This window comes from Mauremys mutica, chromosome 3 (assembly GCF_020497125.1).
Source record: "Mauremys mutica isolate MM-2020 ecotype Southern chromosome 3, ASM2049712v1, whole genome shotgun sequence".
Taxonomy (NCBI): domain Eukaryota; kingdom Metazoa; phylum Chordata; order Testudines; family Geoemydidae; genus Mauremys; species Mauremys mutica.
In genome coordinates, this window is record NC_059074.1 from 110,046,065 (window position 1) to 110,071,426 (window position 25,362).

Genomic DNA, 25,362 nt, shown 5'->3' on the forward strand with positions numbered 1-25,362 from the left:
TTAATAATCATGTATTGCGTGGACACCACCTTTTTATTTTTAAAGCTATCTCCCCATACCAGTCTTTAGCATAGTAAAAAGCTACCGTGTGGATGGAGTCCTACTCTTTCATGAATAATCCTAGTATATGTATGTTAAAAAAAATTCCCAAGAGTTTTATTTACATTTTTCCTAACATTCCTAGTATAAAGCCTATCTCCACTATAGTTTTTACTGACAACCTAGTTGCTCTGCATTGTTGCTACTATTATTTTAAGCAACAGCCTTCTCCATATGCCCAAAAACTTTAGCCATAGGCCCAGGAGACTAGATATTGAAGCGTTCTTTGTGGCCATGGGGAGCATTACAACCAATAAAATATAACCTCGTTGGAGCTTTTTGAGTGAGTTATAAGGATAACTGATAGTGGCTTTTGATTAATCTAGTTCTATCTTTAATGGTGGAGGAAAACCTACATAACAGCATCTGCCAGCTTCAATAGCAAAACATCAAAGTATATCATTATGTGGAAATCAACATACTCAGAAAATTTATATTCTTCAGGAGTATAAAGTGAATTTGGGTTTAGAGATTAAGTGTATTTATAGATTATGTATCTTCCAGTTTTCAGAAGTCTGATTTGACAGTGAAATTCCCTTGTGCTAATGTGATTTAAAAAATATTCCTAACTGCAATCCAACAGCCAGCCATAGAGTGCCACATTTAAATACTGAAAGGAGTGTTCAGAAGCTTAACAAAAAAATATAAAGTAAATTCATACCAAATAAAGGGAAACTCCAAATGTATTTTATTAGAATTTTAACAGACATTGCAAAAAAAAATTGCATAATGATTGAAAACGTAACATTTTAAAAAGGTAGCAATGCAGCATCAAGTAAAAGACAAAGAATGCAACAGCTGTGTACATATGCTGTAAAGGAGATTGCAACAGGGGAGTCGGAATTTGGGGAAAATGAGAATGAGGATATTTTTGAAGTCCCAGGACAAATATGAACAAAAACAGGCAAGTTCTGATAGACTGATTACATATTACCGATGTTTTACAGACTGCATAGCAGTGTAAAATAAATGTTGTTATACTAATTACGTAATGTATTCCTGCATCTGAAACAATTTACAAGCAGAAATTTTGTTTACATCATTGATATTTTAATAGCTCTGGATTTTCATAAAAATAGAAACTTATATTAACAAAAAAGTCAGTATCTAATATTTGAGAACAAAAGTGCATGTGTTGAGAATGTAGTGTTATCTGTCAAGATGAAAATATCTAATATTTAAAATGCCTATTTTAACAAAGCAGCATAACTGATTTTACTTTAGCTGCATATTTGCACTGAGCTACAGGCTAGATGTTGTCAATATAAGCCCTTGCAGTACCCTCTTCTCTCTAGAGAAAGACCTCTGCCCAGCCCAGTTATTCTATAGTAAGCAGGATCCTGGTAGTTACAAACAATACTAAGTACCAAAGTCACAGCAGTGCTTGGCTAAGTGAATATCTACTACCTTGGAGGCAGTTTTAAAGATGGAGCCTGAATAGTCTGAGTTCTTCCAGTATGACAGCTACTTCTGGATGTCAGGGAAAGGCAGCAAGGGTCTATTATAGCTAAGAGATACAGTGCTGAAAGGGAAACTGTCCCTGCATGGGACTGGAGGTTTCTCTCTCTTGGTTTTGAGAGTAAAGGGCATTGCAACACACTAGAGGGCAGGGGGGTAGGGATCCTTCTACCTACAGCTAAAACCTAATTTGTATGTCCAAATTAGTATATCATCTATGTTCCCTGCAGCTACCACCATAGATATGTATGGAGAGTTACCGAAAACAGATTAACTTTTTTTTTTTTGTGCAGAGGGTTCTTCCCCCATTTGCTCCCAACCAAGGTGGGAGGAAGAAGTGCCAAAAAGACACATGGTCCAGAGATTCAGACATTCTAGAGAACGGGATGCAGAGAGCTTGTTTTGCTTGAGCTCTTCAACAGTTTTGTCATATGGCACTGAAGAACTGGGTTTTGTTTCTTTCTGGAGCACCTTTAGCATTCTGAACAGAAAAAGGCAATGACTGTTTAGCTGGATTGGACCCAGAATGGACAATACACAGATGCTGTAATTGTGAACTGTAGCCAGGTTAGCCATAAACAAGTATGTCTTATAGAAGTTACAAGCTTTAAATGTAACCACTTCTGTAGCATTCTCTCCTTAAGGGTACCTTGTTTTACCTAAAATTGAAATACATACTGTATTTCATCATTCCAAACTCTGGTCTGTTTTTGTTTTAGTGTGTGGCACAGTTACCAAGTGCAACAGTCCGTGGTCACCAACACAAAAGTCTGAAAGTTGTTTTGAATTAAGCTAGTGTACTTTTGCTATTACCAGGGCATTTCTCATAGTACATACTTCCTATTCACAAAATGCTATGCAAGTTTCTACATTACAGGAGACTGTGGAAACAATTTACAGTTCATTTAATCAAAGATGTGGCTGAACAGAACATTTTGAATATGCCATATGCAACTCATGGAAATGGTCTCATCTTATGAAGATGATACATTTTGATGCACTTAGGCAATTAAAATGCCCTCAATCAGTGTAGCATTTTTATAGACAAATCAACAGAAATGAAAGACAATACATGTCACAATACCATAAAACAATTTAAGCCCTTTCATTAGCTGCATTTTAAATCCACAGTTGTGCATCCCATATTCCAATTTATGACAAGAAATAGGAAGATTTTGTTCAAGCATTTTCTCCTTTAATCAACTATAGGATTGGCGAATGGGATTAAAAAAAAATATATAAACTCAAATGCCAACCTAACAGCTAATAAATATTTCATGGTTTTAACTTCAAGAGGTTTGCTCCCAAAAGTGAAATAACTGTTAGTTCGCAAGAAAAGTAACCACTGCTGACTCTTCAAAAGAAAGTTGTGCTAAAATTAATCTGCCATAAATCAGAGTTCACTTAGCTCATTGCTACATATTTTTAAAAATGCATATCCTAGATCACATGTATATTAACTAGGATGAGCACTAGAACACTGATTAAACTAAGAAATTCGCACACGTGCTTAAAAAGTCAAGGGTTTGTCTGAGACATCTACTTCAAAGTTTTGAATAGTGTTCAGCTTTTGAATGTTTAGTAATTTGTAACAAGACCAAACACACAAAATGTGTTTGGTTGGGATCCTGTCTCACTAGAACTCAAAGTATCCTATATGAATGTGCATACCTATAGAAGTTCATTTCTGAAATTTTATTAATTCAGCAAAAATATGGGCACCAGTGAATCAAAAAAAACATACATTAGAGATTTTTTTTTAAAATTATATAAGTTAGATAAAACTACCCTGTCCAGCAAGTTCCAAATTTTTCAAACATTAAGGCAACTTTCAATACTTTCAACTAAACAGTATTATAAAAAATAAATGTCACTTCAAAACATTATATACATAGTGACAGAGTAGATTTAACTAGAAATCATCTTTAGTACATTAATAAAGTGTCACATAATATTACATAGAGGTTATATCAGGTGCTTGAGTGTATGTGCAAGTGGAGTGACATCGCATTTAAAGTACAGGTTTCAAGACAGAGCGGAGTGAACGTCCTTCTTTAGTGAGTTCTCGTGTTACACACATACATGGCAGCGGGACAGCCTCCTCCCTTCTCTCTACAGCATTATAATTACATTTCTTCAAGTGGTCAGCCATGCTTACGATGTCCGCAAACTTCCACTCATTTACAGTACAAAAAGCTGTACTGAACCGCCACACCTGGAAAACAAGTACGTGCTTAGCATCAAACTGGTTCTTTGTAAACAGAGAATCAAACTAGTACTACCCTGAACACTTCATTTTGTAACTAATTTGGGTCCACCACTAGTTACAGCTAAATCAATATTACCAGCTAAGTTCCAGTCAGTAATATCCAGCTTGACTTTCAGATTCTAGGCTGAGTTTACAGGATGGAAGTTTGGGGTAGGAGCTGAGGTGGGGAAGAGAATCATTTTACTTTTAAACTGAGCACATCTGATCAGGAAGTTACATGTCAGGCAAAAACATTGTGTGGTTTTAAGTCAGTGTGGTTCTAGTTTGAAAAGTAAGGTTCTGGTTGTTAGTCGTGCTAAGTATCTGCAAGTCCAACTGAAGAGAAAGGAGATGCAGGTACTCAGTTCTTCTTCATGTAATGTGTAACTTAGTGCCTGATTTTTCAAAATTATTTACTTGATGAAGACACTCAATACCATGGCAAGAGACATGATATAAACACCTGAATAGAACTTAGAATTCTATGCTTTCATTTCTTATCTTTATACTATTTAAAATTAGACAAAACTCCTGCTTTCAGATTATATATAAGTATAGTATTAAATAAAGTTATGGAAGCATAACTATACTATGGTTTCTAGATAAATTTTTCGTAGTATTACAGAACTATTACTTTACATATTACCATGATAGAAAACAATGGACAGGAATTACCTCAAATCCCATTCCCTAAACTGTTGGGGATATGCTGAATGTGCTAGGAACATAAGAACGGCCGTACCGGGTCAGACCAAAGGTCCATCTAGCCCAGTATCCTGTCTACCGACAGTGGCCAATGCCAGGTGCCCCAGAGGGAGAGGGCCTAACAGGCAATGATCAAGTGATCGCTCGCCTGCCATCCATCTCCATCCTCTGACAAACAGAGGCTGGAGACACCATTCCTTACCCATCCTGGCTAATAGCCATTAATGGACTTAACCACCATGAATTTATCCAGTTCTCTTTTAAACGCTGTTATAGTCCTAGCCTTCACAACCTCCTCAGGTAAGGAGTTCCACAAGTTGACTGTGTGCTGCGTGAAGAACTTCCTTGTATTTGTTTTAAACCTGCTGCCCATTAATTTCATTTGGTGACCCCTAGTTCTTGTATTATGGGAATAAGTAAATAACTTTTCCTTATCCACTTTCTCCACATCACTCATGATTTTAGATCTCTATCATATCCCTAGTCTCCTCTTTTCCAAGCTGAAGAGTCTTAGCCTCTTTAATCTCTCCTCACATGGGACCCATTCCAAACCCCTAATCATTTTAGTTGCCCTTTTCTGAACCTTTTCTAGTGCCAGTATATCTTTTTTGAGATGAGGAGACCACATCTGTATGCAGTATTCGAGATGTGGGCATACCATCGATTTATATAAGGGCAATAATATATTCTCAGTCTTATTCTCTATCCCCTTTTTAATGATTCCTAACATCCTGTTTGCTTTTTTGACCGCCTCTGCACACTGCGTGGACATCTTTAGAGAACTATCCACGATGACTCCAAGATCTTTTTCCTGACTTCTTGTAGCTAAATTAGCCCCCATCATATCGTATGTATAGTTGGGGTTATTTTTTCCATTACCTGGAAAAGGTGACAACCAAACTACTTACTGTAGCACTTTTTTTTTTTTTCAAATTGGCTCTCAGAATAGCATTGGGTTCCACAGAAGATGGTCTTTTTCAACAGACACCATGATGTCAATTAACCAGGGGGGTGTGGGTGTGGGTGTGGGTGGGGTGGGGATAGGGAAAACAGTCATCCTCAGAACAAGAGCAGATATGTCCCATACCTTCCTTCCTATCTCCAAGACACAAAATTATCTTACCTTTTCTTTTATTTGCCATGAAGAACTTCCATCTGGGTACTTTCTCTTTTCCCAAAGCAGTATGACCATTCCACGTGCTTGAAGCAAGCTTCCACATACATCTCTCATTAATCGTGACACTCTTGAAAGCTGACACAAACTAAAACCATCTAGAAAACCAGCAATATGTTGTAGAACCTCAAAAGGAAGACTACTCAGATGATCACTACATGGACCAATGAGGCAGCTTTTGGCTGGTTCTACTAATACTGTAGATATACAAGGCTGAACTCCAAATGACCGCAGATGGCGATCATGAATAATCTTTGCCCCTTGTGTTGAAGGACAAAACCTACGTTGAGAGTATGTACACCCATAGTATGCCAAGGGACACCTCTGCTCCATCCAGCCATTGAGGCCAGCATGAATGTCACCATGCACATTCTTAAAATGCGAAGAAAATTCATTTCGCCTAAACAGTTGTCCACAAACAAATGTAAACATTGAACGCTGTTTTGTTTGGTATCTAGCCACACATTCCAATACCAAGTCCAGACCAAGTGTCTGAAAAGGACTTGGATTTGAGAGCTGTGGGTTGGCATGATCACATGCTGAAGCTGAAGCTATTTCCCCTACCATTGTATTCGTGGCCAATATCGCAGATGGAAGGGAAAATGTTTGAGTCCCAAAATCAATGCGATATCCATCAACAATGCGACTATCTGATATCCCCCTACCACCCGGAGAGTCTCCTAGACAGAACAGCAAAGCTGCTGTGATTAGATCTATCCCCTGAAGACCCATAGGGTCTTCTGTTATCTCCAAATCTGATGTATCAACAGCTTTGTCTTCCTTTGGTGTAGACCAACAGTGGTTAACAAGAAAATTGTATGATCGATGATGAATTAGAGAAAACACATCTACATTTCTCAATCTTTCTTGTTCCAATTGCCTCTCTAACACTTCCTCTCCACTGGAGACATGTGGCAGTTGTATATGGGTAAGAGCACCATTAAATAAACTGTGAGGCATTATCACTTCTCTAAGTTGTTGTGCTGCTACAGGAAAGGAGCTGCAAGACTTCAATGCTCCATCATCAGGAGATGCAATACATTCACCATTTGCTATATTAGATGGTTTTGAATCACACACATCTAGATCTTCATTCTGGTCCAATGCCTCTGTACCTATATTTTCTGCATGAAAACCATTACACAGAGCAGAAGCATTACCAAGATTCACATTCAAGTCACGTTTTTGCACTATATCATAACAAAAATCACTTGAACCATTTTGTTCCGATTGTGAATTTTGGCTCAGGACATCGAAGTCAATTCCACCAACTGCTCCCATGTTATCTTCATCTGGATATTCATGGTCTGACAATTTACTTTGAATACATCCATTAGTAGTTTGTTCTTTGATCTGAAAATCTTCATTCATCTCATATGGCAAAATACATAGTCTTGAACTTAACATGCTTATGTCTCTTGTAGCAGTGTTCAGTATATCTAATGCAGCAGCTAAACTCTTAGTAGTTTCTACAGTAGCTTGATAAAGTGCACTGTAGGAATCTCCATCTGCAGGTATCAACCCATTTGAAAGCACTGTGTCAGGAGCACTTGACTTAACAGAAGTCTGCTCTCTAGGTTCTGATATCTGATCAGCTGCTTTTGACATCATAGTTGCTACTTTGAGGGATTCTAATAGCATGCGCTGGTCTTGAAGGGCTAAAGCCATGTCTAACTGCTCTACTTCATCAACATCTTTACTTAGATTTTCATAAGATTTCCGGTCTGCATAGCTGACTGGCCATCTATTCCATTCCATAGTGCAGCAAACCACACTTGCAGGACAAATTTCTAGATGTTCAGCGATTTTGTTTCGGGCTACATTAAAGGGACATCCAAAGCCACTATTCAAACAAGGCACTCTTTCAAATGGACACAAAATGCGATGCTCTTCAGCTTTGCATGAATGAAAGACTGCTCCACAAACCAGCGGGCAGCCAATCAAGTCACAGGAAATTCCAGTCTCTGGTCTGGTCATGCAACGCCGACTGACACAATTGACACAGTGTAAATGCTGCTGATGTTCCTCCATGATTCAAGTCCAGCTCTGGGAAGGGAGAGAAAGGAGATAAAACAATCTTAATTTTTAACTCAGTATTTGTTAAAGTTTACTAATAAAACAAATAACTACTTATTCTTGGTCTATAATGTATACAGAGTTATAAATGAACACTACACTAATTGATCACAAACCATAAGTACAGTAATAAGTGACACTTTACCCCCCCCCCCCCAAAAGAGAGCTTGAGTAACAGAGAAATGAAGGTTACTCAACTGTAATCTAGAGTTTTTCAAGATGGAGAACACAGCAGGACAAGAGGCAAACCTCTTAAATCCTGGTCTCTTCCCCTCTGAATCAACCATAGGATCAGTAAGCCTGAAGCAAGGTGCAGGAAGTAATAAATACATTTATAAAGAAAACAAATGAACTAAAATTTCTAATATTAATCCTAACTAAGAAATCTAACTAAGGCACTGAGTGTTTAAAGAACATGGATAAGTCTGGAGAAATTCCTAGTCCATCTGCTGCCACAGTTGGAAGGTAATAAGGTAGTTGGAGTTTCGTGGTGCCTTTTACTATCTTACCCATAAAACTTTGAGGAACAGCGAGGGAAAGACTCCAATGGCCACCAGCAGAGCTGCACTGCTAGTGCATCCTATGAGTGGGAATATATAATGGCCACTCAAGGAAGAAATCAAGTTACACTGTTTTAAAGTGACCTCAAACAAGATCATGGACACTTCTTAAATTTTTAAAATAGTTTCACATCTTTATGAAAAGTGTTTGCTCAAAGCTCTAGTGTGCAGCAGTTTTACTATCCTTTCTAATTTGCTAACCTCCTCCCCCCAGATCAGTAAAATCAAAAAGGCACATTTCCAAGTGTCCTAAAATGGCTTTTACTTCTCCCTATTTGGTGATGCTAATGCTAGTGAGAAGATGGGGGAGCAATAAAGGAACTCCACATAATTGGAGTCATGTGATCAGTTTTATTGTGAAGCAGGCACAACTGAAAAGCACGTTGGCACTAGAAAGTTGGATTCCTTGTTCTGATTTGGACGGCAGAGTAAACCCGGCATTCCATGTTTCACCACTGCAAACATTTGTATTTGAAAGTACATTGCATTACTATGTTTCAAAGTCAGTTTATCTTCCCCTCCCTCTCACATTTTTAAGATATGGGGAGGAATACACTAAAAATTAGAGGGCAGGGTAAAGGAGACAATTGCTCAACAACATTTTCTTACTGCTATTTACATTCAGTCCATGTTTACCCCAAACCCTTGTGGTTAAACTCTATTAATCTTGGGAAAAAATAAATGTACAGGTTGCTCATTTATGCTTTAACCCCTTGCTTTAGCACAATTAGCAATCTCACAATATCACAATCATCATACTGCATCACTCCATGATTCTCATGACATGTTTTACTGAAAGACTAAACCGATGAAGTACAGAAAATATTCTTAAATCATTAATTTTTTGTAGAGATTTAAAGGAACACAGAACAAATTTACATCCCTCTGCCCACCAAAATAAATAGGTTTTCTAAAAATAAACTGAATATAAAACTTAAAGTTAATACAACAGAATTGTTTCCATGTTTGATTTCCAATGGCAAACAAATATACCCTGCAATGTTTTCAACTCAAGCAATGCAGCAGTATGCTATTGCAGAAAAACTTTGAAATGAAATTAACTGACTATAAATAGAAATGAAAGGGACTAGAATTTTTTTCATTGTCTAAACTGACAAATGTCAGTAACCAACCAACAAACTAACCAGTTTTTATATTTTTTTTACTTTTAGTAACTTAAGGTGTTATTTGTCACAGAAAGTTATTCATGGGATTTTAAATCTATGCTCCTCTGATACTTAAAGTTGGCTTGAATTTCAAAATGTGAAGTATCAGCCCCCTAAATTTGAATAATTCAAATGTTTTGGCCACCCACTTTTCTGAACTCTACTAACAAAGAAGCATATGTGCTGCACTTGATAGGCACAACACAGCTGGTTTATTTTTCCCCCACTATGAAGAGTTCCTTTTTATTTATAGGTAACAAATTAGCTTTTCATCCTATGTTGTAAATACAGGTTTCAGAGTGGCAGCCATGTTAGTCTGTATCCGCAAAAAGAACAGGAGTACTTGTGGCACCTTAGAGACTAACACATTTATTTGAGCATAAGCTTTCGTGGGCTACAGCCAACTTCATCAGATGCATCGAATGGAACATATAGTAAGAAGATATATATACGTACAGAGAACATGAAAAGGTTGAAGTTGCCATACCAACTCTAAGAGGTTAATTAATTAAGATGAGCTATTATCAGTTTACCAACCACTAAAGTTACACAATTTGTCAAAGGCTTCTTGCATACATCCTACAGATTAAGTCAATAGTGTCTAAAGCAATTCTTCATTGAAGTTTTAAAACGTATTGACTGTAAATAATTAAAAGGAGGGTGGGGGAAGAAAGGTCCCTAACAGAATTTTCCATAAGCTATTCTGCCAGGAGTTCCTTTTAAGTTAAGACTCATGCACAAATTTCTAATCTGAACAGAAATAGTTTAAAAATGACCTCTTTACAGCTATGGAAAAATATTTCCCTTCCCTTCGGATTCTATTAGTTGAAAAGGAACATCGAGCAGGTTACTCAAAGGAAGCATTCCTTTCACCATATTAGAATTAGTTTCTCTGATAGGACTGCCCCATCCTGCACACACACAGGCAATTTGCAACCTTTATTGCAAGTTTATTGAAGTTACAAAATTACTACAAAATTCCCCATCACAAAGTGACCTAGTCATTTAATGTATGGTTGAAAGGCTAACTGATGAGACTTTGTGTTGTAGGAGCAAATTGCCAACAGTCCTCAAATACAAATTGAGTTTGTTTAGGCATTGTCTACACTACAGCCGTGTCACTAAAAGTCAGGCAGTATAACCACTGTTTGTTGGCACTTTTGACAACAAAATACTTCCATCCCCTACAAGCAGGGTTTGCATGTTCGCATTGTGGACAGGAGAGCACTCCTGCCTTCAATGAGCCCTTTACCCTGCCACTTGCCGTGGCAAAACTTTTGTCTTTCGGGGGAGGCTTTTTTAAGCACCTGTGAACGACAAAAGTTTTGTCGTTCAATTGGTAGTGTAGACAAAGCCTCAGTCTGGAGAAGAGAAGGCTGAGAGGGGAAGTGATAACAGTTTAAGTACATAAAAAGGTTGTTACAGGGAGGAAAAACTGTTCTCGTTACTGAGGATAGGACAAGAAGCAATGGGCTTAAATTGCAGTAAGAGCGGTCTAGGCTGGACATTAGGAAAAATGTTTTAACTGTTAGGGTGGTTAAACACTGGAATAAATTTCCTGGAGAGGTTGTGGAATCTCCAGCACTGGAAATTTTTAAGAGCAGGTCAGACAAACACCTGTCAGAGATGGTCTAGAGAATTCTTAGCCCTGTCATGAGTGCAGGGGACTGGACTGGAGGTCCACTCGAGGTCCTACGATTCTATGATTTTTAGTAACTGTTCCCTAAAATCTAGTCACCCAAACTTGATGTTCAAAACTTGTCTTTCATAAATATTAGAGCTGGTCAGGAATATTTTGAAACATTTTTGTTTGAAAATGCTGATTTGTCAAAACCAAGCCTATTTTCAGGAAAGGGGCAGTTATCCCAAGTTTCTTGGTCTGAAAAGCTTTTGGAAAGTTTCAAAACTGTGAAGCATTCTTGGTTTTGGTTCTAAATGTCTGTAACATTTAAGTTAGTTATAATAAAACTATTTTTTTAAAAAAAGGTCAACATCAAAATGTTTTAACAAACCCAAACCAACAATTTTTCAGACTGTCAGTTTACCAAATTTTTTGTTCTACTAAACATGCAAACTATGGCAGCCAATTAACACTGGTGTACATTAACATATATTCCCTAAAGAGATACATGTAATAAAAATGTAGCATCTTTAAAATGCCAAGAACTGGGCGGACATACTCCGGGTGCCTCCCAACCATGACTCTTTGTGTATCTCCTGCCCCTTCATGTCATCTTTTCCCCCTCCATATGCTCAAATACCCTCCTGAGATTTTTTGGGGGAGTGTGTGTGGGGGCAGGGGAGAAATAGCCCTGCAGCAACAAGGTTTGGTTTATTCAATTTCCCATAGTTATTTTTCAAGAGAACTACAAACATCGTTAAAAGTGACCAGTGACTTCACTAACTCAGCTGCAGCCCAGATCAAACTTGGGCTCCGGGGAAGAAGAGAATCGATCTAAGATATGCAACTTCAGCTACGAGAATAGCATAGCTGATGTCGACATATCTTAGATTGACTTACCTCGTGTCCTCACGGCACAGGGTTGACTACCTCCACTCTCCCGTCAACTCTGCTTCTGCCTCTCGGCAGTGGTGGAGTTCCACAGTTGACGGCAGAGCAATCGGGGATCAATTTATCGCGTCTACACTAGACGTGATAAATCAATCACTACCTGATCCAATAGGTAGTGAAGACCTGCCCTAAGAACACTATTGCTTGGCTCTGTGAATGCAAAAATGTGAAACAAATAAAGAAGTAAATGTAGCCATCATGAAACACTACCTTTAAATCGACTATACAAGTTTACACAAGAGCACGCTACTATAGCACTAATGCACCCTAGCAAGCTATATTGGTCTTTAAAGTCAGATTGTGTGAAATTTGAGCTCTGTGATTAGTAATTCATCTTTTGTTAAGTTTCCAGCCTCCTCTCGCAGCCACTAGCTGGCATTCACTAGTACTGAGTCAAGTATTGATCACACACATGCAGACAACATTTTAAAGTGTCTGGGAGAGGGAGAAACAACAAGGAGTCTTTGTAGCACATCAGAGACTAACAAATTTATTTGGGCGGGAGGGAGGACATGGTGGAGACTTTTCAAATAAACTTAATGGACACTATATTAATGCCAGATCCGACACTAAAATTTAATCATTTATACTAGGCAGACTCAACTTATTTAGCCCATTATTAACTAGGTTTTTGTGTTTGCACTGAATGAATATCTGCTTCTTAATAACAATGTTTTTAAAAAAAAAACCTTTAGACGTGGATTTACATTTTCAGTAGGCAATTAGTACTTCAAATTCACCAACATTCTGCAGGCTGCACAGTTAGGACTTCAGAACACCAGTTGAAGAAGTGTAATTTTGTCAGCAGAGTGTTTTATTCATATCTTATTACCAAACAGCAAATCTTTTTGGATGTTCTTTTCATGAATTTGTTATTTTAATCCCTGCTAATCAACATTGAACATCTACAGTGGACTTTCACTAGTTTAAACCAACTCACTGTTTTAAAGTGTCAGTGTAACCCAAAAATTAATTGCCCATAACTAGGGCTACAATTATGTCTTGGAGGTCATGGAATCTGTGACTTCCAGAGACCTCCGTGACATTTTCTGCCTCGGGGCTGAACTGCTGGCAGCAAGAAGCCCCACAGCTCTCAGCTGCTGCTTGTGGAGGCCCCAAGCAGCTCCTAGCCACTGGGCAGCAGGGGGACCCCGGAGCTCCTTCCCTGGGGGTCCCCCAGAGCTCTCACTCACCACATGCGGCTGGGATCACCGTAGCTGCCCAGCCGTGGCGGTAGGCAGGAGGTCCCCCCACAGTAGCCCAGCCACTATGGGTGCTGGACCTTCCTCCCTCCCCATTTTGTCAGAGATATTTTTAGTAAAAATCACAGACAAGTCACAAGCTTCTGTGAATTTTTGTTTATTGCCCATGACCTGCCCATGATTTTTACTAAAAATATCCGAGACAAAATCTGAGCCTTACCCATAACACAAAATGTTTAAGTCTACATCAAAATTTGTACATTTTCCATTTGGGAAATTTAAGTTTAAGTAGTATTCATTTGTTTTAGGAATAATCAAACATATGAATGATGAGTTAGTTGCCATTACTACATTTAATTTTTCAAGCTAACATACCTACTGAAGTTCCTAATTTTTATTTTGCCATTTTCATTAGTTACAATATCCCCCACATCTAAGCTTCTGTGTGATCCAGGAAGTAAAGAAATCTTTATTACTCAAATTTCAGGCTGCAATCTTTTAAATAAAAAATGAGTGATTATGTCACTGAAAACAGGGAGCAAGAACCTCGAAACACTAATGTATGTGTTAACTTGAAGAGAAGAAAAACTTTGGTAAAAAAGAATTTAGGTTTGAAGATACCTAAATGTTTAACACTGTGTGAAAGTTGTTCTTTAAAAACAGTAATATAAAACTCGAAGAGTAAACAGATCAAGTAGTTGTGTTGCAATAATATGAGAAATGACAAGGGAAAATATAAACATTATTTGCAGATAGAACATGCCCTGAAAAAGAATTGACTTATGTTACCTTACATGATACTAGTTTCTTACCATACTTTATGTCAAATTAGTGACTATACAAAGAACGAACAGCTGTACTTTTCTGATTATGTAATGTCAGCAACTAGGTTCAGTTCATCTGAGATGCTGAAGTATTTACGCTTGACTGTTACTAGCAGAGAAACCTAAAAATACATCCAGTTCCAGTGAGGTGACCACCGCTCTCAGAATTTGAAGGGTCACTTGATGTTATTGTACATACAATATAGTCAGCTGACCAGATCAGCCAGAACATGCTTTGAAAACCTGCCATAATGAAAAGGATTAAAATTCCAGCTGTTATGAACAACCTCATGATGATAGCTGTTGTGCTAATACAAATATTAAGACAGAGTTTAATAATGGCTTCAAATTGTGGGCATACAATATTCCGGATGCAGTGAAGGGAACCTTCTCTCTCTGCCTCTTCTATCCTACAAATAAGCTGCTGTACTGACACAATATCAAACTCAAGAGTGAATAGTTGCTTGCCCCCACACTCTCCTCAGATATAAATGCTTGCCTTTTTTGTTTCATGTGTTTGAGAAGCAAAATTTTACAAGATTAAGTTGAGGTATCTTTTAGACCTTGTAGCAAGGCACCTTCTTCACCTCACTGGGCTCAACATTTCCCCCTCTGGCAGTTGGGGGCCCGGAGCAAATCAGTCCCACTTTGGAGATTTTTTTATTCCTCACTCAGGTTTTATTTTTGAATATTTACAAGGTGGACCTCAGGGTAGGCCCAAGGCCAGCCAAACAAAGAGAAACAAGTTCATAACATAAAAAGGAAATACCTCTCCCTGTCGCCTCTCTGGGATGGTGCCTTGTTATGCTGCTCTGGGGTGCCAGTCCTTCCCCAAAGAGTCTGTTAGCTGGCTTGCTTCCCTTATAAGCAAGAAAGCAGTCTTCCATCCAGGAAGATTTTTCTCCCTGCTGCAGCTTGTCTCTCATCTCTCCCTCCCTCTCTCTCTCTCTCACACACACACACACACACACACACACACACACACACACCAGAAAAGGGTTTTTTAAAGGTCACAGGGAGCCCTTAATTGATCTGAGGTGTCCTTAAGTTGACCTGAAGTAACCTCTTTCCCACCTCTCTCTGGTAGCTGTCTGTCCTGTCTCATTTTGTCACAACTTGCATAGTCATGATGCTAAAAAGGCCACTTTCCTACTTGCTTTCACTTTTAAAAAAAAGTTTCTAGCCCTTAAGATTTTGAAGGGAACCTTTCCAATGTGAATCAAGTATAAACTGATGTTATAGCATCTGCCTGAATGCAGACTGACCGATCTCTGTGCCTCTACTGCTCCTCAGCACAGGGCCAGCTCTACTGTTTTCGCCGCCCCAAGCAGCGCGCCGAATTGCTGCCGCAGACGGTGGGGGAAGTCCATGCGACGTTAGGGCGGCACACGTGTTTCCGCGGTGGCGGCAATTTGGCAGCAGCTTCTGTCTTCAGTCAGAAGACAGAAGTTGCGCCGCCACGGACAGCTCAACATAGAAGCTGCCGCCAAATTGCCGCCGCCACGGAAACGCGCGTGCCGCCCTAACGGTACACAGACTGCCCCCGCCATCCGCGGTGGCAATTCGGCACGCTGCTTAGGGGCAAAAACACACAGACTGCCGCTCCTTGCAGATTGCCGCCCCAAGCACCTGCTTGGAATGCTGGTGCCTGGAGCTGGCCCTGCCTCAGCATCTTCTAAGCTGCAGCAGAATGAAAATTGACCAGTCTATTCAGAATCCTTTGAAATTGATAGTTGCATACTAACTTTTGCTTCGGAAAAAACAAGGAACAGAAATAGGCAATGCAGCTAGTCACTGAAGAAGAGGACTCAAATGAAGACAGACATTTCCTTTTAGCAGCCAGACAGTTAATACAAAAGGCAGAATCCAGAAAGCGCATCCAGAAGAGAATCCTGGTAGTTTGGGGAGGATGTGGAAAGATTTGGCATCTCATCTGGAATGGCTCCTGGACACTGCCACCCTACTGACCCTACCATCTTTCATACTGGTTTTTCACCAGTATATTTAATCCTCTATTGTGTCTGGTAAAAATTTCACACCCTATATTTGAGAGGGTGGATTTGTGTGTTGAGTGTAGGTGGGCAGGAGAGACAGATGGGGGAAGATTTGTGATATGTGTTAGAAAACAACTGGATGAAAGATTCTGGAGGAGAAGAAAGGAGAAAAAATACTGGAGAAGGTAAAGAACACAATGTAGATAAAAATATAAGTACATGGAAGCAGGAGAAAGAAAAACTGAAGATGAATATTTTCCTGAGTTATCAGGATTCATCACGGGAGAAAGAACCCACAAAGGGAAAGGCGGTGAATCAATCCACCCTCCCAATGAAATGCAAGTTTCAAGTGCATTACAGAAAATGGATCAACAATGGTTACAGTTAGATACAGAACACAGATAGACCTATTTTACTCTTTTAAACCACATGATGCATGCTTGGATAGAAATTTCTCATTTTAACTAGTAAATTTAGTTCTCAGGTTAGTAAGCACTGGGTAAATTTTTAAAGTTCTTATATAATCTTCCCCAGCCCACCCTCGCCACCTTCAAAATTTTAAAATAATTTACAAGTTAGAAAAAAGTGAGATAAGAACTCATCCTCTACTATAGCAGGACAATTACACTAACATTTCAAGTATGCATATTATTTGTAGCACTGTTTTTTTCCATTTTATTAAGTTTCAAATAATGGGGCAGATTCATTGAACTGGTCGAAGAACATGCAAGTTCTATATCCTTGCTTCAACTAGAACTCTTCTGCTAAAGGAAGTTTTACCCTAAAAGAAGGCAGGTGATATACCACAACCTGTCATTCCTATGGGTTTTGACTAAAGGAGGGTAGCTTTAATGCCCACTGAGGGCTTCAGAGGAACAAAGGGTGCTCAGATAAGCTGAATACAGCCATCCCCTGGCCATGATCGCTTCAAAGCCAATGCAGTCTCTGCCACCACAAAACAGAGGGTGCAGCCTCAACTTCCTGCTCAAACTTCCCTCCCCACTTCTGCACTGCTGGAAGCAAGTGCAGACTGTGAGGGGAATTTAACCCAGTATTAGTTTCTTTATTGTAAATAAATAAAATCTTTATTTTCGTTGTAAATGCATACTATTTTATTTAAAATGAGTTATTAATCAAGTTCCAGTCATATCTAGTGTTATTTGGTAATCATTCATACGAAATAATTATGTAAAACAAGTAGATGGCCATATATAATGCCGTATATATAATCATAAGGTACATTTAGACACTGATCTCAGTATGTATTTAATACACCCGTGTAAGCCCTTTGACTGGAACTTTATTTTATGATGTACAGCAATTATTATGCAATTTTTAATTGTTTCTTGGATAAAAAAATGTGGTTATTATAGATAAAGCACCCAATGGTATTAGGCACTTCAGATAAATACACAATATAGCACTTCCCTGATGAGTTTATAATCTAATTTTAAATTTATAAAACTACAACAGTAAGGAGGATGAATTAGAAAGGGTAAGGCTTATAGTTTCAAGATTAAGCAGCTACTCAGCCGAGATACGTGCACATCTTGATTCCAGAATTTTTTTATTTATTTTTTTAAGGGCAAATTAACACTTCCTGTAGCAAGAGTCAAGTGAGTTTTAGGAGATACACCTCTATCCCATTATAACGCCACCTGATATAACATGAATTTGGATATAACGCGGTAAAGCAGCACTCCGGGGCGGGGAGGGGAGGGCTGCGCACTCCGGCAGATCAAAGTAAGTTGGAGGCTCCTGAGGACAGCGTTATATCGAGGTAGAGGTGTACTTGAACAAAGAGGTTTTGTTCAGAAAAAAGGAACTGAGAAGGCATGATTTGTCTGAACAGCATAAAAAAAAGATCATAGACAAATTGTCAAAGCATATACAATGAACAGGATTTTGTATTTTATATGGATTTATAATCCCATAGTCAGTTTTCAGAAAAAAAACTACTGTTAAGGCAGCTTCATGGACTTGTATGTTTCTCTCATAATTACGTCTAATCATATGTATTCAGTCTACAAGAGGTTTCCCCATAGCATTTAGAAGACATGCTGGGTTCCTTTCTTCTCATCATCATCATCATCATAAGGTTCTACAGGCCACTTACATCTTCAGCAATAACTGTGCAAAGCAACTGCCTTCAATGCATTTGCACAGGTGAATACAACTAGAACAGGGGTCAGCAACCTTTCAGAAGTGGTGTGCCGAGTCTTCATTTATTCACTTTAATTTAAGGTTTTGTATGTCAGTCATACATTTTAACATTTTTAGAAGGTTTCTTTCTCTAAGTCTAGAATATATAACTAAACTATTGTTGTATGTAAAGTAAATAAGGTTTTTAAAATGTTTAAGAAGCTTCATTTAAAATTAAATTAAAATGCAGAGCCCCCCCGGACCGGTGGCCAGGACCCAGGCAGCGTGAGTGCCGCTGAAAATCAGCTTGCGTGCCACCTTCGGCACGTGTACCATAGGTTGCCTACCCCTGAACTAGAACTTAGTAAACAAGGCTTTTGATGCCCAAGAAGGAACAAAATTCCACTCCCTTTCTTAAAGTGCTGGCTCTCCATGGCTAACATGAATAAAAAGCAGTAAACTTACTTTAATCACTAAATTCAGTAGAGAGAGCTCTGAAAACACACAAGTAACATACTACTAACTTTACTGTCATAAAGCATGACTATTTAGAACCACTATAAGATAGAAAGCAGAAAAACGACATTCACAACACTGTTTCCTGATATCTTATGGGGAAAAAAAACACTAAGAGAGATTCAGTTAGCATCTTACAGCTCTATGCATCAACAAACTATTTCTGATGAATGAGCAAAACAAATACTATAATGCTTCGAAAGGCAAATGACCTAAAATCATGTCTGACGCAAAATTATAGCTGCTTCTAAGAAGTCCAGCAGTGAGACTGAGCGGAAGAAATAAAAATCCTCAGCACTTATTATTCCTTTTTAGATTTTAATATTAGAGAGAAAGTTTTATATATTTTACTAGCTCTAGGAGTTATAAGCCTGTCTAGAGGCCCCTTATGCCCCTGTTTTCTTGTCCTAAAACTATCTCCTCATTCTTCAGAGTATTTATTAAGACATACTTCCTTCAGAAAGCCTTCTGACTATAGTCCAGAAATAGAATAATTTAAAGAAAAAAACCCCAAGATCATTCTACCGCTTCTAGATTGGACCCCCTGCAGTTGGTGCCTTAGTCTGCAAGACACCGGTCTTACTTCAGAATGCAAGCCTCTCTCAGGTGGAACTCAGCCTTCTCTCCAACAGCTTTAAATAAATTATTTAACATATTCTCATTTTAAAAAGAATTATCAGGATTTCCGTTTTGTGTTTTTGTGACAGGTCTGCTCTGCTTTCTTGGTGTCTTGCCCCATTCCCCAATTAACAGTCCAAAACTTTGATTAACCTTGGGCAATGGACTACTACATGACAACTACACCTGGAGCAGCTATACTTAGTGCATGGCTCAGGCACAAAAGCACTCTACCTGCTGAGGTGGTGCCAGAGGGAAGTCAGCTAGAGAGCCAGTTTGGCTTCATGTGTAAAGTACTTCTGAACTTGAACTCAGTACAACTGCTTGATTGTTGCAGACTCTGCAAAAGATTAAATCAAAAAAGATAAAAGGCTACATTTTTTACTGTAAGGACTACTCCCTACTTGTACAATCCTCTAAAAAGAGTTGTGTGCTTGCCTATCTCAGGCTGCAGGTATGTTTGTATGACTAACATTTTGCAAAATTCTATATTCCACAAAGGACAAATAAAATGCAATTAGTTTTATTATTAATCTTAATAAAGAATAGGGCAAACAACCTTAGCACCAAAGACGGTAAGTTTTTAAACACTTGTCTGATGCCAGTTATCAGTCACGCGAGATTGCTACTTCATAGATTTTAAGGCCAGAAGCCTTAAAATTAAGTTTATCTAGTCTGCCCTCCTGCATAACAACCACCACTGATTTCACATAGCGATTCCTACATCTAATTCAAAAACTGGCATCTTGAATAAGAACATATCTTTTAGTAAGATTTCCAATCATGAATAAAAGATTCCAAGTTATGAAGAATTTACCACAGCCCATGGGTATATGTTCTAGTGGTTAATTACTCTTAAAAATTTGCATTGAATTTCCAATTTGAATTTGTGTAGTTTCAATTTCCAGACATTGGACTTTGTTAAGCATTTATCTGCAGCATTAAAGAGCCTTCAAGTGCCCTATCTTTGCTCTGTATATGCATGTAGCCACGCACTGCTTGTAGCTGCTAGGGGATATGGAGCACAGGGATGGTAAAAACGAAGGGGAAAAACGTATCCTTTAAGACTGTACCCTCTCTGAGAAAAGTTCTGTCAAGCTAAATCAGAGGTTAAGAAACAAGATGAGAGGGAAGCAGTCTGACCTAGAGAAGTAATGAAACACTGCACAAGCATAAGAATAATTATGCACCTGTGTTTATACTTATAAATGCAAAGATCTACATTAATGCACGATGGTTGACATTTTTAGCTGCATAATCAAAACCACAGCTACATACACCCTCTTGCATATATGATATACGTTATTTCTACAGAGTATGTTGCGTTTAATCCTTTAATTCATGCATGTTGTCGCATTTTCACTGGAAAAACATCTACATTTGTGACCTTTGCCTAATTATAGAAGTCAATCATAAAATCTTGTTGAAACTTTGTTTCTGTGGTTTCTACACATACATTTGTATGTACCCAATTGGAATGAACAAGCATATTTAAATACAAACTGAACAGATGAAATCCTGTATCTAGTGATCAAGCACTGAAATGCAGGTGCAATGCATTGTTGTTTAATTTTACATATATGCATGCATATCTGGGGATCTGATCATTATTTTGTACTATTGTAGCACCTAAAGGCCCCAACTGGGCCCCCATTTTTCAGTGCACTAAGACAGTCTCTGTCCTGAAAGAGCTTCCAATCTAAATAAACAAGACATACAACAGAGAGGAGAAGGATACACCATACATATGTGCAAACAGCAGGATGATCAGTCCCCTTAAGTCCATCCTATGTGTTAAAAGTTAAGAAAATAAACCTCCCTTCGACTTTCAGGCACTTAACTTCAGTATCATTAAACCATATCTCATTATACAATTTAAAACATTCATACTCATTGGAGTCTAGCATGTTTTTTCCCTATTTTCCCCTCTATTTGAGTTTTAGAGCATCAGAAATCAGAGGCCCTTTTTACCAGGTAACTGAGTAATACAAAGCAGGGAGGAAAAAGAATTCAAGGCTTTTCATTAACCTTTAAAAAGCCACTTTTGAGCTAGAATGAGACATCTAAGCCCCCAAAGTAAGTTTCAGAATGTTATAAAGGACATGTAAACAAGGGCTTAAATTTGAAGAGCTCTCAAATAGTTGCTAGAATGTACCTTTTAGCAACACAAAAGAGAATGTGTACTGATAACTGCCCAATGATCATATCTGTCAATATACTCGCTGTTTTATAGTTATTGAATTAGAATGAAGAACACTGTGTAAAGAAAAAAAGATTGGCTCTTCACGATTGTTTTGAGATAATTTTTAGAGGACAATGAATCATCCATTTCTCATCTATATTTGCCAGTTAAAAACAGAAGTATTTTCCAAAAGTCAGCACACATGAAACTAAGATATATAATCCACGGGCTCCAAACGAGCATGCTTGTCCAAACCTTCTCAAGGGCAGATGACAATAGTGACTCAGCTAAAACAGAGTGTTCTGAGTATTGCAATGCACTGTGGCTGTGGTAAACAAAGCATACTTTAAAAAAACTACCTCATTTGTTACAGAGCTGTCACTCAAAACTGTTATGATTCTCCACAGCACATAAACATACCCACATGGGGGGCGACGGACAGGGGTGGGCGGGGAGATGACGAAGACGACTACTGATTCTATGAGAGACATACTTCTAAGCAACTCAAATTTACCTTAACTTTAAGTATGATTGTCAAAACTGAAGATAATTTTAGCACCTACATAAAGTTTTTTTAAAACTGTTGCAACAGATACCAGTAGTTTGATGAACAACTTGAACCAAGATCTTTTGTTAAATGTTTTTGTACTGACCATTACTTCTGCTAAGATTTTGTACTAAAAAGTAGTAAGCTTACTAATTAGAAATTTAGCCAACAATATACCTTATATTTGCTTTTAAAAAAACATTTGACAGGATTTTATAGTAGTGCTTAGAACAATTGTTTTGCCTTTGGTAAACATAAAAATTGGTTTCTATGTGATTATATTCCCTCCATTTATCCATAAATGTCTGTTGCATATTCTTTATATGCACGTGGTACTGAGAGGTATTTCAACACGAAAATATTCAGACATACTATACATCAGTCATAAGTACTTTCATAATTACAGTGTATACACAAAAAATGTTAAAGACATTAGTTTTCAAAGTCAAGTTAGAAAAATCTAAGAATTTAGATTGCCCATGCAACCTTAATTCTGCCCTCTTGTGTGTATGCAGTCTTTGATTACATGATCAGTCTTTGATTACATGATCACATACTATTTTTAACAGGATCATTGCCTCATTCAGTGCAGAGAGGATGGACTACACTCACAGAATGAGTCAGCTGTTCAATACTTCTTTTTATCCTGTAGTAGTGGCTCCTGCATACCATCCAAACCCTTCAGTGAACACAGAATTATTAATTTCTTCATGGTCTTTTCTAGGGTATTCATCATCATAGTATCTGACTGAATGCCTCACTAACAAATGAATTTATCTCCACTGTGAGATAAGAGCATTATGCCCAGATGGGGAAAATAAGACAGAGATTTGCCTAATGCCAGACAGACAGAATTAGGATTCCTAACCCTATATTCATACCTCCAGACCACATTGTATTACTGACAGAGTGCAAAGCATCCACTTTATTTGCAGTGGGAGCACTCAACGCTTCTGTTTATCGGGCTCCAAGTGTTTCAAGAAGCCCCCTGCCAAAATTTTGGTTTATGTGACTTGTGTAACATCACATATGAAGTTTGAAACAGAGGCAGTGAGAAAACTGTGCTTTCATGTGGCATTCACCTGCCTTGAACATGAGACCATCCTCTCTTCTTGCAGTCTCTTCCTTTCTTCTCTAAATACCTTTCCACTTCTGCAACAAATGAGGCAAAGATCATACAAAATGCCTCACACAAGCCTGATTCATTCTTATACATTGAATAAAGGAATGCTCTTGTAAAAAAAAAATAATAGTATGTGATCATGTAATTAAAGACTATCATAATGCATACACACAAGAAGGCTAAATTAAAATTGCACAGGCAGCTTAAATTTAGACACTTTTTAACCTTTCAGCTGTTTGACTTTGCAACCTAAATAATATTCTTTTAACAGTTTTGTGTTATGTTATGTTGACTTTTTTTTTTTAAGTAAAAACAAAAGTATATGCAAATATGACAATCCCACTATTGTACATCATCTGCAGAGTTTGAACCCTAAACCTTCAAAACTGCAACACCGGTTGAGTTACAGAATTATTTATATTACCTGGCAGTGACAAAAGGTTCTTATCCTGGGTGATGTGGGGGATTGGGCTATGTTCTGGGCCCAGAGAAAGGGAAGGGAACCCAGCCCAGCCCACCTCTCTCTTTCCTCACTTCCTGGGGGAGGTTATCTGCTCCCTGGGTTCTCAGTGTTGCTGTTGCTGCTTATTTAATATGTTAATAATACAAACAACAAAAGAGAGATGCAGATTTGAAAAGTTACTCAGACAAATCTGAATGGAATTTCAGGGGACAAAGAAAAAAAACTTCTCCAGCCCTACAGCTTTCTCCCTTCCAAATGTCCAAGGTGTTACAGCGTCTCAAAATAGACTGCATGATTTTTTTTTTACAGCTAAAAGTTTTAGGCAAAGTCACTGCCCAGCCCTGCTATATTTATGTTTGTTATTCTTTATTATCATAGAATCGTAGGACTGGAAGGGACCTCGAGGTCATCTAGTCCAGTTCCCTGTACTCATGGCAAGATGAAGTATTATCATCAGTGTTCAGCTATACCCGCTCCTTATGTTTATATAGGAGCAAGCTGCCTCCTGGTTTTTTATTTCCACGAATTAAGCAACTCAGGGACCAAGTCCCCTCTTAGACAGTTGGAGCTGTCACTTACAATACACACACAGGGTCAGAGAAACCTTTCAGCAACAACTAGGAATTATTTGCTTCCCTTGTCTATGAATAAAAAGAGCAAGGCTGCACTGTGGGGCAGGGGCTGACTTTTTGTATTCGGATCACACCTAGCGAAATAGGATCTTGACCCTACTCTTGGGGGGGGCACTGTAATGCATATATTTAGTTGGGTTTGGTCCTGCTTTGAGCAGGGGGTTGGACTAAATGACCTCCTAAGGTCCCTTCCAACCCTGAGATTCTATGATTCTATGATTAATATTAACAATAGCAGCAACGGGGAGGCTAAACAGAGAGGGAAAGCGGCCATATGGTGAACGTCTCCCTCCACATAGCCATTGTGTGCTCCGCAAGGAACCTACCCAGGCAGGGCCCATAAAGGGAAAAGGGGTGGAGCTGGTTCGCCAGCCACCCTAAATGGCATGTTACCACCACAGACACTCTGAGATCGGGATTAAAACCCGGTAGCCAAGGGAGGGGTGACACGATCGCCCCTCCCCCGCCGGCAGAGCCCCTGCACGGGCCGGGCTAGGAGAAACCCCCCCCCCGGTGCAGCGAGCGCGCCCCGGCTCCGGGGCAGCGGGGAAGGGCGGCGGGCAGCCACCCAAGCAGCCAGGGCCCGGGTTACCCACCCCGCGGGTCGCGGGGAGGAGGGGAACCACTCCCCGGCCCGGACTCTCCCATGGGTCGCCGAGCTTCTCGCGGCTGCGGCAGCTGAACTTTCACCGCTTCCCAGGCAGCCGGCGAGGGGCTGTTCCGGCCCAGCCCCAGGCCCGGACTAGAGACCCCGCCCCGCTCTGGCCCTGGCGGCGGCGCCGACGGGGAAGATGCGGACTGAGGAGAAAACCCCTCCCGGCCCCGGTCACTCACCGTCCGCGCGGCGGCTCTGTCCCGGGCAGGGCTCCGTGCGGCCCCGCTGCCGGCCGCTCCTGCCTCCAACCGCCGCGCGAGCGGCCGGGCACGCGCGCAGGGAGGGAGAGCGAGCGAGCGAGCGAGTCCCTCCGGATTCAATCCGGTTCCGGGATGAAAGGAGGAGAGTGCGCGCGCCGACTCCCCCCGGGACTGGCGCTGCCAGCGGCGTCTTTCTGCCCCCGGTT

At 39.4% G+C, this 25,362-nt stretch overlaps 1 protein-coding gene across 2 annotated transcripts; it reads right to left on the minus strand.

Moving 5' to 3' along the window:
- Positions 1-764: 764 nt before the first annotated feature.
- FBXO30 (F-box protein 30) lies at positions 765-25,362 on the minus strand. 2 transcript variants are annotated; one of them, XM_045008514.1, is made up of 4 exons: positions 25,136-25,362; positions 19,589-19,694; positions 5,634-7,730; positions 765-3,772 (listed from the first exon to the last, which is right to left on the minus strand). In XM_045008514.1, exons 3-4 carry the CDS (start codon positions 7,713-7,715, stop codon positions 3,569-3,571), a joined length of 2,286 nt encoding a protein of 761 aa, XP_044864449.1. In that variant the 5' UTR covers positions 7,716-7,730; positions 19,589-19,694; positions 25,136-25,362; the 3' UTR covers positions 765-3,568. The 2 variants fall into 2 exon arrangements, with proteins under 2 accessions (XP_044864449.1, XP_044864448.1); XM_045008513.1 differs by lacking the exon at positions 19,589-19,694.

What these genes read in the sequence shown, in the direction of transcription:
- FBXO30 (XM_045008513.1), bottom strand. Translation starts at nt 7,715, where the DNA reads ATGGAGGAACATCAGCAGCATTTACACTGTGTCAATTGTGTCAGTCGG. An exon ending in CATGGCAAATAAAAGAAAAG is followed by an intron (nt 3,773 to 5,633) that starts GTAAGATAATTT and finishes CTTGTTTTCCAG; the next exon opens with GTGTGGCGGTTCAGTACAGC.